The sequence below is a fragment of the Mauremys reevesii genome, linkage group 15 (assembly GCF_016161935.1).
Source record: "Mauremys reevesii isolate NIE-2019 linkage group 15, ASM1616193v1, whole genome shotgun sequence".
In the NCBI taxonomy this organism is placed as follows: Eukaryota; Metazoa; Chordata; order Testudines; family Geoemydidae; genus Mauremys; species Mauremys reevesii.
Window position 1 is genome coordinate 43375015 of NC_052637.1, and position 14138 is coordinate 43389152.

Here is a 14138-nt window from a genome sequence, read left to right on the forward strand (position 1 = left end):
AGAGGCAGAGGGCCTGTGGGAGGCGCCAGAGCCAAGGGCCCCTGGTGGCATCGGCCCCCGACACAAGGGGGTGCTCTGGGTGACGAGTACCCTACCTGACAAATGCATTCGGGGGCCTTTTTAATTGTGTTCAGGCTTTTGAGCCTCTCAGGGTCCCATTTACACTCCTCTGCACAGCATCCAGGGGCGGTCAGTGTTCAGCATTTACATTTAGCGCCAAAGTGCTTCACGTTCATTCGCTGTCCCTCATCCGCGTGGGGCCCGATGCTTGTCCCCCCGAACAGCTGAGGCAGGGAGGTGAAGAGACTTGGCCAGAGCCACACAGCAGGTTGCCGTAGTGATGCCTAGTCAATAAATAATATAGCTAGGAAAGGGTCGGCTCGCTCTGTGCTGTGCCTCAGTATCTCGGGGCAGATGGCTCTGTTGCTCGGGGCGGGGGTGCGAGAGGGCTTGCTCTGGGATCCTGCGCGGGACTATTTTAAATCCTGCTCCCATCCCGACCCGCAATACCCACCCCACCCACTCACTCCTACACAGCTTCTTGCATTTTTATCCAGCTCCCAGCTGTAAAAACCTTAGATCCCGCAAGAGACAGATTTTCTGATGCTACTGAAAAAAACAAAGCCAGTGGGTTATATACAATTCAGACATAATTTTATCACTAAAAGAATCAAACAAATCTTGCTTAAACCATTTAGTGTTTTCCTGCAAATTACTGCAGTCTGGGTTTTTTTTGCCCACCCAATCCCACCCGCAATAAAGTACATTTTACCCAGTCCACTAGTATTGCGGCAGGCCCTGCGTGATGCCAGTCCTACCGCAGGTCTCTGACTTGCTCCCCACTCTGCAGTGAAGCCGGGATTGGCTGACTTCTCAAGATGTTCTTCCCCAGCTCTGTACACAGGGCTTTTCTTCCAGCAGCACAGGGAACTCTCTACAACTGTCAAAATATGAAAATGCAACAGCACTTTTACTTATTCCACACCCAAGCAGAGACCATGGCAAACAGCTCTGGAGTTGGGGGTATCTGGGCTCCAAGAGTGTGAGATAGAAAACCACCCTTCTGGTGATGTGACCTACAACACACACATTGCCCCCAACCTCCCAGCCCCCCCCACCCCCCGGACACACCCTGGCTATGGAAGAGGAATAACAGCTAGCTGGAGAGAGGCTCAGCCCTAGCTCCTAAACAGCGAATGAGCCCAGCAAGGATCTCTGGATGGCGCAACACTGAGCAGGGCAGTAAATATCCTTGGCAGAAAGTAACAACCTACAGCGCAACTCCACTGAGTGCAGCAACCATCGCTGGCATCGCCAGAGCTCTGTGGCAGGAGGAGAGGCCTGGGGAGCTCTCCCAGTTAGAACCAACTAGTCTATGGCAAAAGGGGGAGAGAGCAGGGTACACAAGGGGATGGCCAGCCAGCCGTTCCACAGCCCTTCTTGGCATCATTCGAAGGAGCTACTCACCTCTGCATAGCAGGGCATTAGTATATCCCGAGCCAGAGTCCCAGCACCACGGCAGTTCCCACCACCACCAGCTGCAGCTCCTTGGGGCGAGTGGAGAGAGCACCAGATCCTACGATTCCCAAGGAAATTCAGGTTAGTTTGAGTGGCTCCTGCCTGGGGGAGAAGCAGGCCCTCCTGAGCTGTGCTGAGCAGGGCTGTAGTGCCAGGCAGCTAGGGACACGGGGCGTGTGCAGCGAGCAGCTTAGAACCAGAGAGGAGAGCACGGCCATAGCAGGCCCCAGGGCTGGACCCTTGCACTCTGCAGGGTGGAGCCTTCTGTTTTTAGTCACTTCTTATTTCCTGAAGATTTTGCTTTAGGAGCAGAATATTTTAGTTCACAAACACATGCCTGCCCATACTTTCCACATTCTAAAAACACGCATGTGACAATATAGTCCATGTATGCAGCACTGAAAAAGCTGGGGGTAGAAAGTGGAAATTTGGCATGAAAGTAGACTGAAAATTTGGCGTGGGGGATAAATGTGCCTGGACAGCTCTGCTGAAAATTCAGTTTCTTTTGCTCAAGGTACGAGCCATGGGATAGCTCCCTCTCCAGTTGCACAGTGCGTTTCACCAAGGTTTCTTTCTACGCTGTTGAAGCATGCACACGTGGCTAACTTAGGTGGACAGTGACAAAAACTTTCGTGAAGGTGGGAACGTGAATGGGCAAGGGCTCCGCTAGGACCTTCCATCTTTCGCTTCACATCCTGGGAAGGGAAAGCGTCAGAGTTCTGAAGTTACCCAAGTCAAGGGTTCCCTCTTGTCGACCTTGTGCAGTGCAAGGGACAGTGTGTCCAACTGGTGCATAACCGTTGAAATCCACAGGATGGATCCTTTTCCTTTAAAAAACATTAGCCAATTCCATTCCATGTGTTCTAAGATCTCCAGCGCTGTTTGTCAGGAAATCCCAAAGACCAAGTCGCTTGTACCCCAGCTGTACTCCCTTGTGCACAGACATCAGGGCATATTGTACAGACCTGGCCCTTTTCTGCAGAATTGAGCTCCAGAGTCTCACCTTTCAATTTTTTTGCTTAACCGTAGGAGTTAACAGAAATTTTGAGACAACTAATGCACTAGCATCTCCCTAAGTCTGCAGCAAGCCAGGTACAATAGCACTGAGGGGTCTGAACTGCCCAGCCCGCTCAGTGGGATCACTCTGTGCCTTGAGGATGGCAGAGTATTTAATTACAAGAGTCCATGTGCTATCTCAGATAACATGATTAAATATCATAGGGTTTTCTGCACCTGTAGTACAATATGGTACACACATTTCTAGCCTGCTGGTTCACTTCCTGCACTAATTTCATTGTCAGAATGGTCCAGGCTAGCTTTAAAGAGTGAAGTAGACGTGTATATGAGAAATTCTCTTCTCTCTCAGGTATATATTTGAATTACCAATCAGCAGCTCATGTGCTACCCAGCTTGCTTGCAGCCCTCAGCACAGCTGTCCTTAGGTGCAGTTCAGGGGCTGCAGTGGCTAACTATGAAACTAACTTAGCTGCAAAATTAGAGGGTCTGCATAAGCCTGGCAATGTTCACTACGGCTCTGTTACACTTGTTCTGTAGGTATCACTGAGCTCTTCACGGGTCGGATTTTAATGAGTGTTTCTAGTCGGGGAAAATTCCAGAGTGTTTCTGTACCAGTGCAGCTGTGCTGGGGAGATCGGCAGTGGAAATACGAGTTTCATAAAGTCTAAGGCCGGAAGGGATTACGAGCTCATCTAGTCTGACCTCCTGTATATCACAGACCATTACATTGAACTGTGTTACCCCAGCATTGAGCACAATAACTTGTATTTGGCTAAAACGTCTTCCAGAAAGGCATCCAGTTTGGATCTGAATCTCCAAGAGATGGAGAATCCACCACGTCCCTAGAGTAGCCTCGGCATGTGCGTGTGTGTTGTGTCTAAGGGTACGTCTATACTACCAGCCAGATCGACGGGTAGTGTTGGATGTATCGGGGATCGATTTATCGCGTCTCGTCTGGACGCAATAAATCGATCCGCTAATCGATGCCCGTACTCCACCTCAGCAGGAGGAGTAAGTGGCATCGACGGGGGAGCCGCGGCAGTTGACTCGCTGCCGTGAGGACGGCCAGGTAAGTCGAACTAAGATACTTCGACTTCAGCTACGAGAATAGTTCGACCCCCCGCTAGTGTAGCCCAGGCCTTACCCTGCTCAGAGGACCTCTGCCCAAAAACCGGTGAATGTTTCTAGTGTAATCAGGGCGTGTTTGCCTGGCAGGCGCAGAGGAATGCATGCACAGCACTGCAAGATGCCAGGTTTCCAGCCTGCTGCCTGTGTACCCATCATTGACACACATGGGGGGCGCATGCTCAGTTCTCAGAGGAAGGAATGCTGGTAAGTCCTTCCTGCTAATGAAAGGAATGGCCAGGACAGATCTCTCAGAGAGACACTTCTTGCCAGGGGGAGGAGAGATGCGGGTGGGAATGAGAGAAGGAATAAGAAGCGGCAATGAAGGTGTTTTGCCACTAGGTGTCAATGTTCCAACAAGAATCCGTCAGTAGCTGGTTTGTCCAGCCCGCTAGCCGGGAGGTGCCTTGGAAAGCAGCTGGATAATTTGCCTTTGGAATGGCTTAACCTTAGACAGTGCCTGCCCCTAAACCCGAGAGACAGAGAGAGATGCAAGTACGTCCCCCACAGAGACAGGGGCATCCTCTGGTTACCTGGAGAGCCCCAACAGTGGCACTGGAACACTTTAATAGTGGGGTGCTGCCCTGTCTGCCCCCTCCCCCCAAGCAGGGGCCGGGAGCAGGGCTGTGTCTCTGGGAGTGGGGGGCCCGGACAGGGGTGAGGGGGCTAAGTCTGCGACCGCAGCTGGGGGTGGGTTCGGGGCTGGCAGCCAGGACCCGTGTAAAACCTGGGGGTGCTGCAGCACCCCTGCACCTCTAGCTCCCATGCCTATGAGCCCCAAGTGCCCAGAGCTCTGTGCTGAATGTGAGAGGAGTTGGTCACCTGCCCCAGGATCGGAGTAACCAGACAGCATGGGCTGCATGACGCTCAGGGACCCGTCATGTGGCTCAGGCGTGATCCCCAGCAGATTGCAGAGGAGGGCATAGATATTCACGCTCTCAAACGGCTCCACCTCCAGCCCCTTCCTGAAGGCTGGTCCCACGGCCCGGAAGATGGTTTTCATGTTCATATCTTCATTGTCAAAGCCATGCTCCCCCTTGTTAAACTGGACTTTGATTCTCTGCAGGGAAGAGAAGTCTCAGTGAGGACCCAAACCTACAAACCCCTTAATTTTTACTTAATCTCCTGACACCCCGACCAGATTCTGATGGAGGAAAAACAGAAATGCTGCTAGAGTGTATCCACCTTTGGTACTGGGTATCAGGCAGCCACCGTGTTCTGCCAGATCTAGGGTCCTTTTAGATTCATTAAGTGATAGCGAGGCCTGAGAGCTCCGGCTAGAACCTGTCTTAAGAAGGTCAGTTCTGTGCAAGCTCCCATCATCAAGATCAGTACATCTGACTCGTGGCCTGGAGCTCATCCTCTGCTAGTCCTACCTGCCCCTTCCCGCCCCCGGCTCTGCCAGTGCACCTGAGTCCTGACCCGCAGCAACCCCTGTTCCAAACTGGAGCATGTTGGGTGCTTTGTTCTGCTGTGTGGGCGTTTAGGATTTCCCCAAGTGGGACTAGGTTGGAAGGAAGTCTTTGTTCAATCTTGGCAGGAACAGCATTTGATGTTTTGGACCTTGGTCCCTTTTCCTCAGGGTAGGCCTATGCTGCAAATGAAGGTGTAATTGTAGCACAGGTAGGCATACCTGGATTAGCTTTAATCTAGCTAGTAGAGAAGTAACACTAGTAGTGAAGGCATTGTGGCACCGACTTCAGTGGGGGCTACTGAACTCAGGACCCTCAGCAGGGTTGTACTATAGATAGTTGGATTAAAGCTAGTTCAGCTATGCCTACCCACCCTATAGTTACACCTTGCTTTGTGGTATACAGGAACCCTGAGTCTAGGCTCCCAAATCAGAAGAGACGTCCCTGAGGGATGCCTTTTGGGTTGGACAGGGAGAGAAGACTCTGCTTTCTGACACGATAGGCAAGTTCATTGCACTAGAATCTGGATTCTACGTCTGGAGCAGACCTGGAGCCACAAACAGGAGACAGATGCAGCTGCACAATAAGGAAAGAGGGTGAGAAAGGCAAGTCCAAGTTTAGACAATAGAATGTGTCTGCAGCTTACCCCATGGATCACATATCCTGGGTCACTGTACATCATCAGGGGAGTGAGCCTGGTGTTGTTTGCATAGTGGAATCTCTTGGGGAACTCTTCCTTCTTGTAGACATGGAGCTTCGGGTGGGCGTTTTTCAGGGCCTGGTACACCTGGTCTAGTTTATTTTCTTTTGGCACCAGTAGCCCATTTGGCCCATAATCCAAGAGTTCAAACTGGATGTCTTGGAAGGAGAAGTTCTGCACTGTGCGGAGGTAAATTTCATTCTCCTTTATGACCGTGTCCATCCCGTGGTCAGATGTGATGATCAGATTGAGTGTCGACTCCAGGCCGTTATCCTTGATGCGTCTCCTTAGGTAGCCAACAGCTCGATCCACCTGGCCAACCATGTTTTTCCTCTCTTGGGATTCAGGGCCATACTTGTGTCCCGTGGAGTCTGGCTCCCCAAAGTAGAGAGTGACTAAGTCTAGATTGTCTTCCAGGAACCAGTTCATGACAGTGTCAATGTTCTGCATCCACTCAGTTTCATTGCTGTAATTGTGGAAAAGGGACTCCACTTTCTTCACATTCACCTGCTCACCTTGGTAGGTTGCTTTCCCCCCAGGGAAGAAGATGGAGCCCGTCTTTAAGCCCTGTTAGCCAGAATGACATTTCAGGCCAGAAACTTCCCCCAGTTACTCACTTCAGTCTATCCAACCACCTGTGTATCCCTTCCTTCCCCCCCAGCCACCCACCTCCCCTTGTGCCGCTCCCTGTGTCTCTAGTAAGGTTTTCCTTATTTGCCAGTTAGAAGAGTGATTAGTCTGAAACACACCCATCCCAACATTCCTCTGCACTGAGCTTTTCCCCCCGGATGTTAGTAACACTACGCTGTAACTTGATCATTAGCGGAGTATTCGTGTATCCCTTGGGTTATCTGGCCCCTCTCCAGTAAAGCACTTCGGCAGGTGTATAACCATGAGCATCATGGTTGGACTTGAACAAGGTATAAATAGTCGTACCTCTGCAGGGGCCGAGTGTGGGGATGGACTGAATGACCCCTTGTGATCCCTTCTAGCCCGGAATGATTGTAGGCGTCTAAAAGGGCTCTTCGGAAGTAGAATACTTGAGCCCTGCCTTAGCTCTTGATCCAAAGTCCACTGAAGTCAGTGGGAATCTTTCCATGGACACAAGATCACATCCTAATGCTGCTGCTCAAAAGCGGCTGGACAAGGCTCTGAGGAAATAAGGCCTGGCCTTTAAACAATATATTGCAGGCTTAAGGTGTAGTTTCCAATTTTCACAATCCAGCCGCAGCTTCTTGTACAAGATGTGGATAACCTGGAGAGCTCCATTAATGGGACTGAAATTTACCTCTTAAATTGATTGACTTTTCTGCTCTGTGTAACAGAATGATCACAGTTGTTGCAGCAGCCACTTTGTTGGGGCGGGAAGTGTGTGGTCTAACTGGCCTGGCAGTGGCAGTGCGAGGTGTTAATGTGGCTGGGACCGGTCCCAGATTGCCCTTTGCCTGCTGCACACAACTGCAGCCAGGGAATGTCAAGTCACAGTCTTGGGGTTTTATGTTGTTTGGATATTTTTAAAATCAGGCTAAATTGTGAGTTTCCCTGTTATGCAATAACCAGATGGGGCCCTGAGGGTGAAATGCAGTGGAGCACCACAAGGTTTATGCACCAATTCAGGACCACTTAAATCCCACTTGAGCCCTCAAAGGGGATTGAAGAGGCCTCCTAGGGGCTCAAGTGGGACTGAAATGGTGCATAGGCCTTGTGGTTTTAAGCGGTGCATAGACTTTGTGCTGTCCCTCTGCCAGTGGTGAATTTCACCCAAGCCGTGTGAGCATGCTTCAATTAAGCTGCAGAGGCACCCGGTGATGCTAGTAACGTTTGGAAAAGCTTTGTTTAGGTGAGGTACTTGGACAATTCAGATGTCCCCCTTGTTGTCTTATTTGATGGATGTCCCTCTACTTCCAACATTCTGGCTTTTTAACGCACATTTACCATAGGATATTTGCAATGTGTTTAAAAAATGCAACATCCATTGCTAAGTGGGGCTAAAAGCGTGGTGAGTAACATTGAGGATTCTGCCTTCCCTTCCCGAAATGTGGCTGCACCAGATCACGTGGAATCCCAAGAGAAAAAATTAGGTTCCCTCTTTGGATGTTGTTGCTGGTCATAGCACCAGGAATAACCATCTTCTGAAAATGGGGCAACAGAGGGTTCACTGGAGTGAATGAAAATGTTACAGTCCAGGGGAATATTATGCACGTTGTGGCAAAGCAAGTGGCACAATACTGGAGTGATGATTTCACTCATCTGGACTGGTGATGAAACTCAAACTTCTAGGGCCACGTTTCCAAAGGGCTGCTGAACTGTGCTTGCAAGATGGCAGATATACCTGTCTGGATGCCGCAGACGTGTGTGTGTGTGTGTGTGTGTGCGCGCGCGCGCATGTGCGTAAATTCAGTGGAACTGGACAGTTCGGCATCTTTCTCCCTGGTTGCACGTGCACAGATTTCAGAGCGTGCAAGCAGGCATGTTGGCACAGTTGCTGGGTTCATTTCTGGAGGCCTTTTCAAAAGATGGCCACTAACATTCCGGAGCTGTGAAGTTCTCAAGGGTTTTAAGTAACGGTTTGGAGTCTCCCACTCCCTTGTGGGTCGGTAAGAGTGTGTGTGTGTGTGTGTGTGTGTGTGTGTGTGTGTGTGTGTGTGTGTGTGTGTGTGTGTGGATGGTCTGATGGATGGCACAGGACTGTGAGTCTGGAGTCCTGGGTTCTAGTCCTGGCTCTGTTACTGATTCACTGTGTGCCCCTGTAGACTGGGGATAATGCTTCCCTCCCTGCAGGCGGCTGTCTGAGGAATGCCTCTGAGCCCGTGCAGGGAAGGTGCGAGGGAAGGACAAAGTGCTGCTGGTTATTCTCATGAATGCCAGGAAGGACCATGAGCCTGAGAAGGAGGCTGCAGCCACCTACCTGTCTCTGTGCTGTGATCCAGATGGGCAGGCTGCCGTTGTCCCACCACATGGAGACTCCCTGTGTGTTGTAATAGGGTAACTTCTGGCCGGTGCTGGTGTTGTACCACATGTTGTGAACCACGCCGTGATTCTCTATGTACTTCCCTGCCAGGAGAGAGACGGGGGAGGTGGGGGTGGAGGCATGTTCAGGGTAATGGCACCTGTATTCGCCTCCACCAGGGACACCCACTTAAAGGTTTCCATCTCCCAGCTGCCACCTTTCTTGGGTAGAGACCCGAATCTCTTTCCCTCCTGACCGGGGTTTTTAAGGATGTGCAATTACCCTGCGATATTCCCAGCAAGCCAGACTGCCTAGCAGCCAGTGGCTGCACTTGGCTGTCTCTCTAAAGGCTATGAAGTGTATTACCAGCAGCTGTGAGTTACCCACAGCTCTAAGCAAGCACATTTATTCCCATGGCAAAAGCATTAGAGAGAACACATTAAACCCAATAAAAGAACCTAGCATGCTAAAAAGCTGACCAGAGGTCACCCCAAGTCCAACCCTGGCTCTGGTAGGTGTCAGTCCTTCAAAACCCACAGCTGGCTTTTCCCCCTGGTCACCAGTTTATCTCTGTTTCAGATTCAGAACCAGAACAGTCGCCTGGGTAGTTCATCCATTTCTTGATACAGCTCAGTGCTTTGATCTCTGGTAACAGGTGATTAGCAGACACAGCCCTCTCCTCAGGGTAGAGCTCCAAAAGGCAGGTTTTGCATAACCAGAGGTGGGGAATTTGTATTGATCTCCCCCTAGGTCTTCCCCAGAGATCCACTTACCCCCAAAGTCCTGTCTGATCTGGCCCATTTTCAGCAGAGTCTTTGGAACTGCCATACCTCACGTCACATCTCTCCACCCTGAGAGGTTACATATAATCTAGCCCACAACTATACATACATGTTGCTTTTAACGCAATGGACCCCAAAGATACTGATACTTAGTTCAATAAGGTTTTTCAGGAATATTGCAGGAAATTGCCACCTCTGGCACAGGTGGGAGGCTGGTTCACGTAGGAGGCTGCAGATGAACAATTAGTCAATGGCAGGCTGATACCCCACCCCCTTCTGTCTCTCTGTCCTCCCACCCCTCAGCCTAGTGAGTCACCAACATGAAAGCAAACCTCACGAGGAGCAGAGGGTAGGCAGAGATATGCAGAGGCAGCGTCCCACGGGGAATTCCTCCCAGACGCTTCTGCCCTGCTCCAGACCCAGAAGGACAAGCACAGGGCACTGGGCCCACTGCCCTCCACACCCACCACATAGCAAACAGCAGCAGCCCCAGGGTGGAGCCTTCGGAGCCTCCTGCCATCACCACTCTCAACCCCCCAGCTCGTTTAGCATTTGCCATACTGCTGTTGGGTTTAGTCCCCTTCATCCTACCTCCTGCCTCTGCTCCTCTTGGCTGCCCAGCGTCCCCCTCCTCCTCCATCAGGTTCCCTCTCTCTTTACCACTCTGCTCTCCTGCTGTGATAATCCGTTCCTCTCCCTGACCTCAGCTCTGAGCACATCCAACAAAAAAACTACAACTAAGTTTTTGCAATAAAAATAAAGCAAACCTATGGGAGATGGGAGTAACAAGCCCCATGCCTCCAGCATGCAGGTCCCTTTGCTTGCTCCCTTCCCCTCCCTTCAGCTGGCTTGGTCTTGGACAGGAAGGCCTTGAGAGCACGGTTCAGGTCTCCTGGTATGTTCTGTACAGTCTCCATCCCAATGGGGGCCTTTGGGGGTTTCTGCAATCAGATGCCACCCAATGCACTGAAATGGCCACCAAACTGACATGATCGGGACCTCAGTGCCACTGCAGTAGGAGCTGAGCAGCCACCTTGCCTTTAAGTGCAGCAAAATCCATCTTCAATGTCCACCCAAGAGGCCAGCAAAGAAACGTCTGGTGAGTGTAGTTAGGCCCTTTGCTGAAGGCTGAACAAATGGGCAGTAGCAGCCTTGGGGATGCTGTGAAGTGGGTGCGGAGGTCACAGCAGGGGTGTCATTAGTGCAAGTTGGGCTGTGTCCTAAGTGCATGAGAAGGACAAACAGAGGAACCCTTCTGTGTTGGGGGCTTTGATCATGTCCCTCACTGGCCCCTCACCCCAGCCTGCTCCCATCTCTGCCTAAGGGGATTTACAGGCACTTACCAGTCAGCAGGGTGAAGTGGCATGGGCTGGTCAAGGTGATGAAGGCGGGAGTCATGTAACGTGCCTTGACCCCATCTCTCGCCATGGCATCCAGATTGGGGGTCTCCACATCCTGGTCGTAGTTCCACCGAAAGCCATCAAAGGAGACCAGCAGGACTTTGCTGCGGTTGCCTCTGTCCTGCAGAGGGGCACAGGCTCCTAGCGAGAGGACAGCAAGCACCAGCCCCAAGGAAGTAAACATCTTCCTGCCCCTGCACGAAGAGAATAAAACAAATCCCACAGAACCAATGCTAATAAAGAGAAGCAGGGAGCTAAGTTCACGGCCCTATCTTATCCTGCAATTGTTGGGCTGCATTCCTGGTGTTGTTAGATGTCACCGGTGTGGTGCTCTGCTCTGTTCAATATTGATAACAGTCAGCTGCAGACGTGTTCCCTCTGTGTGCTGCCCCGGCTCTGCGCAGATAGTGGACACAGCTGACCCCGAGAGAACCCCCAATGACCACAGACTCTGATAAGGTACGAAGGCACCCGGCCAGGTTTATTGTCAAACAAAGCACAGTAAGAGTTTCTGTTCTGGTGCCATCCTGGCACTTGTTCATCCTATTAGTACTTGATACCCTTTAGATATGTGTATACGTGCAATTAGCAGCCTTCTTCTTGCCAGGTTCTGTGAGCAGGGCCTGCCTCTGGCCCACAGCTTAACTCTGCTTTATGTTAGCAAAGTCTTGACCATTACTTTAGTTCAGGCCTCAGGCCTCGTACCAGGCCTCTGATACAAGGGCTTATGTTTCAGGGCCTCATCTTACACCTGGCTCCGGCTAGAACTTCCTGCTGCATCGAATCGTTTGTTAGCTGCTTGGGTTTGACTTATTAAAGAAAACTGGATTATCTGGGCGTCTTTCCCCAGCAAACCCCCCGGGGCTCTTGTCATGGTCTCACCCTCACTTGAAACTGGGGGGTTTCAAGTTGAGGACCAGCATGTATCCCCCCACCCTAAAATCCTAGGGTAGGTCTCCTTTTTGCTGCCACCACCCGGTCAATTTACGTGGGCCGGGACACCCCTGTTTCCCCCCCTCCTCTTTCCAAAGACGTTCCCTGGGGAAACACAGATCAACTCACAGAAGGAGAAACCTCCCCATCTCCTCCCTCCCCTCTCTGCCCGGAGATAAGCTTGTCTCACCACCGAGAGAGAGTTTCTTAGCCCCCTCCCCCTGTATCCACAGTAGAAGGGATTTAATCAAATCTTTATAGAAAGAATTTATTAAAAGAAAAACAAGAAAATACACAATCTTTATGAGCCCAAGCTGGACATTCATAGGGTATAACCTTACTAATTTCTGGAGAGAATCCTCTCTCCTTCTCAGTACAAACAATACAGGCAGAATTAAGAATAATCAATAACAAACACACAGAATTGCAAACATAGGATTATTAGATGAGGACACAAAGTACCTTTCTAATACTCACTATCTTGACTAGAAGAAATTAGTTCAGAAAGATGGAAACTTGCAGAAGACTTGATTAAACATCTGGACCCTTGTAACTCGAAACGGGTAAGAGCAACACACACAAGAACAGAGAGAAAAAGTTCCCTCCTAGGAATTTTAAATTCTCTTCCCTGATTGGTCCTCAGGTCAGGTGTTCACCAGGTACTATGTGTTAACCCTTTACAGGTGGAAACTTAACCCTTAACTAACTATTTATGACAGCTCTCCTTCGCCTCCAGTGTATTTGGTTAATTGAACGTGAGGGTGTGTTAACGTGGCTCAAGGCTGCCTTGCTGCAGGCAGCTGAATGATGAGCGAGCTTCCTCTGCACCACTCAGCTCAGGCACCTTCCTCCCAACCAGCAGCCCCCACTGCTCCAGGCTGAGCCCCCCCACTGCTGCTTGGCTCCCCGTGCTCTGTCCAGGGGGAAGTGTTGCTTGCAGTCCACGTGATGGGGTTGTGACAGTCTATAGCACACTGGCAGGGTGTGCCTGAACACCCGCCCTCCTATCTAGCAAATGACGATGCTGCAGGGAAAATGAAAGTGGCTCATCACCACAGCCAGATGCAAGGGAGATGGGAGTCACCTGTGTGGAGGAGCTGGGTGTGCTGGGTTGTCACCACGGGGATGCAGTCTGGGGTCTGTGGGAACTGCAGCGCCCCTCTCCAACACACAGCTGGGTTGCGGACACAGCCAGCCTCACCCAGGCCCCGTTATCACCCAACAGGACAGCAGCTGGCGACACTCACTCAGACTGGGCTCCCTGAGTGCCAACAGCCGACCCCTACCAGTTTCCCAGCTCCCCAGGCGCGCACCCCCCTCTTGAGCATGAATCCAAAATTATACCATCTTGCACTGCACAGGGATCTGCACAGTGTAAGCTCGTTAATATGTCTGCCCCCCTCCCTCAATGTGGAGAGGAATATGCACAATACGCTTGGGTTAAACCAAGCTGAGATTTTCCCCAGACACTTACTTCAGTGAAAGTCACACTGGTTTAAATTAAAACGTAAACAAGTTTAACTATAAAAAGATAGATTATAAGTGATAGCAAACAGATCAAAGCAGATTGCCTAGTAAATAAACAAAACCGCAAACAGCCTAAGATACTAGAAAGAAAGGCTATGAGTTAGCAACTCCTCACCCTGGCTGATGATACAAGCAGGCTGGCAGATTCTCAAGGCACAAGCTGCATTTGCTTTGCAGCTTGGGATCCCCTCCCCCATTCCAAGTCTTTTTCTTTCAAAGATTCTCTCAGGTGTTGAGTTGTGGGTGAGTGAAGCACCACAGATGATGTCACTTCCCGGCCTTATATAGCGTTAGCATATGGCGGGAACCCTTTGTTCCAAAAACAGCTCCCAGCCCAGTTTGTGGGAAAATACAGGTACCCACAATGGAGTCCAGAGTCATGTGGGCTGGTCACAGGCCCTTGCAGAGTCAGAGCAGCCATTACTGACAGGCTGGCCAAAAGGGCCACAGGAAGCCTAAGCTACTTCACAGCCCATTGTCTTTGTTGATGAGCCAATAACACTGTCTGGCTTCTTCACTGTTGTACCTGAACGGCTGGCTGGGGGTGTTTTCCAGAGCAAGCCCATCTGAAATACAGATCCATAACTTCAGATACAAACATTACACATGCATACAGACAGGATAATCATATTCAGCAAACAGTAACTTTTCCAATGACACCTCACATGACTTATCTTATACAAAATGCATCACAATTATGCCATAATCATCTCATAATAGTATCACGAGGGTGAATATGGGGTGTAGTGTCACGCCGGGGTCTGAGACAGCCAG

At 50.6% G+C, this 14138-nt stretch overlaps 1 protein-coding gene across 1 annotated transcript; it reads right to left on the reverse strand.

The window, feature by feature from the left end:
• Positions 1 to 811: 811 nt before the first annotated feature.
• On the reverse strand, positions 812 to 12411 carry ENPP7 (ectonucleotide pyrophosphatase/phosphodiesterase 7). Its single transcript, XM_039501600.1, has 7 exons — positions 12315 to 12411; positions 10848 to 11098; positions 8681 to 8826; positions 5719 to 6339; positions 4483 to 4720; positions 1468 to 1576; positions 812 to 940 (listed from the first exon to the last, which is right to left on the reverse strand). Exons 2-6 carry the CDS (start codon positions 11086 to 11088, stop codon positions 1485 to 1487), a joined length of 1338 nt encoding a protein of 445 aa, XP_039357534.1. The 5' UTR covers positions 11089 to 11098; positions 12315 to 12411; the 3' UTR covers positions 812 to 940; positions 1468 to 1484.
• Between the last annotated feature and the right edge of the window lie 1727 nt (positions 12412 to 14138).

Bases quoted from the DNA above. Each gene is read 5' to 3' on its own strand.
- ENPP7 (XM_039501600.1), bottom strand. From the start codon at position 11,088: ATGTTTACTTCCTTGGGGCTGGTGCTTGCTGTCCTCTCGCTAGGAGCC. The intron at 6,340-8,680 runs GTAGGTGGCTGC...TCTGGCTAACAG, and splicing joins GGATCACAGCACAGAGACAG to GGCTTAAAGACGGGCTCCAT. The intron at 1,577-4,482 runs GTGACCAACTCC...TGGGAATCGTAG, and splicing joins TTACTCCGATCCTGGGGCAG to GATCTGGTGCTCTCTCCACT.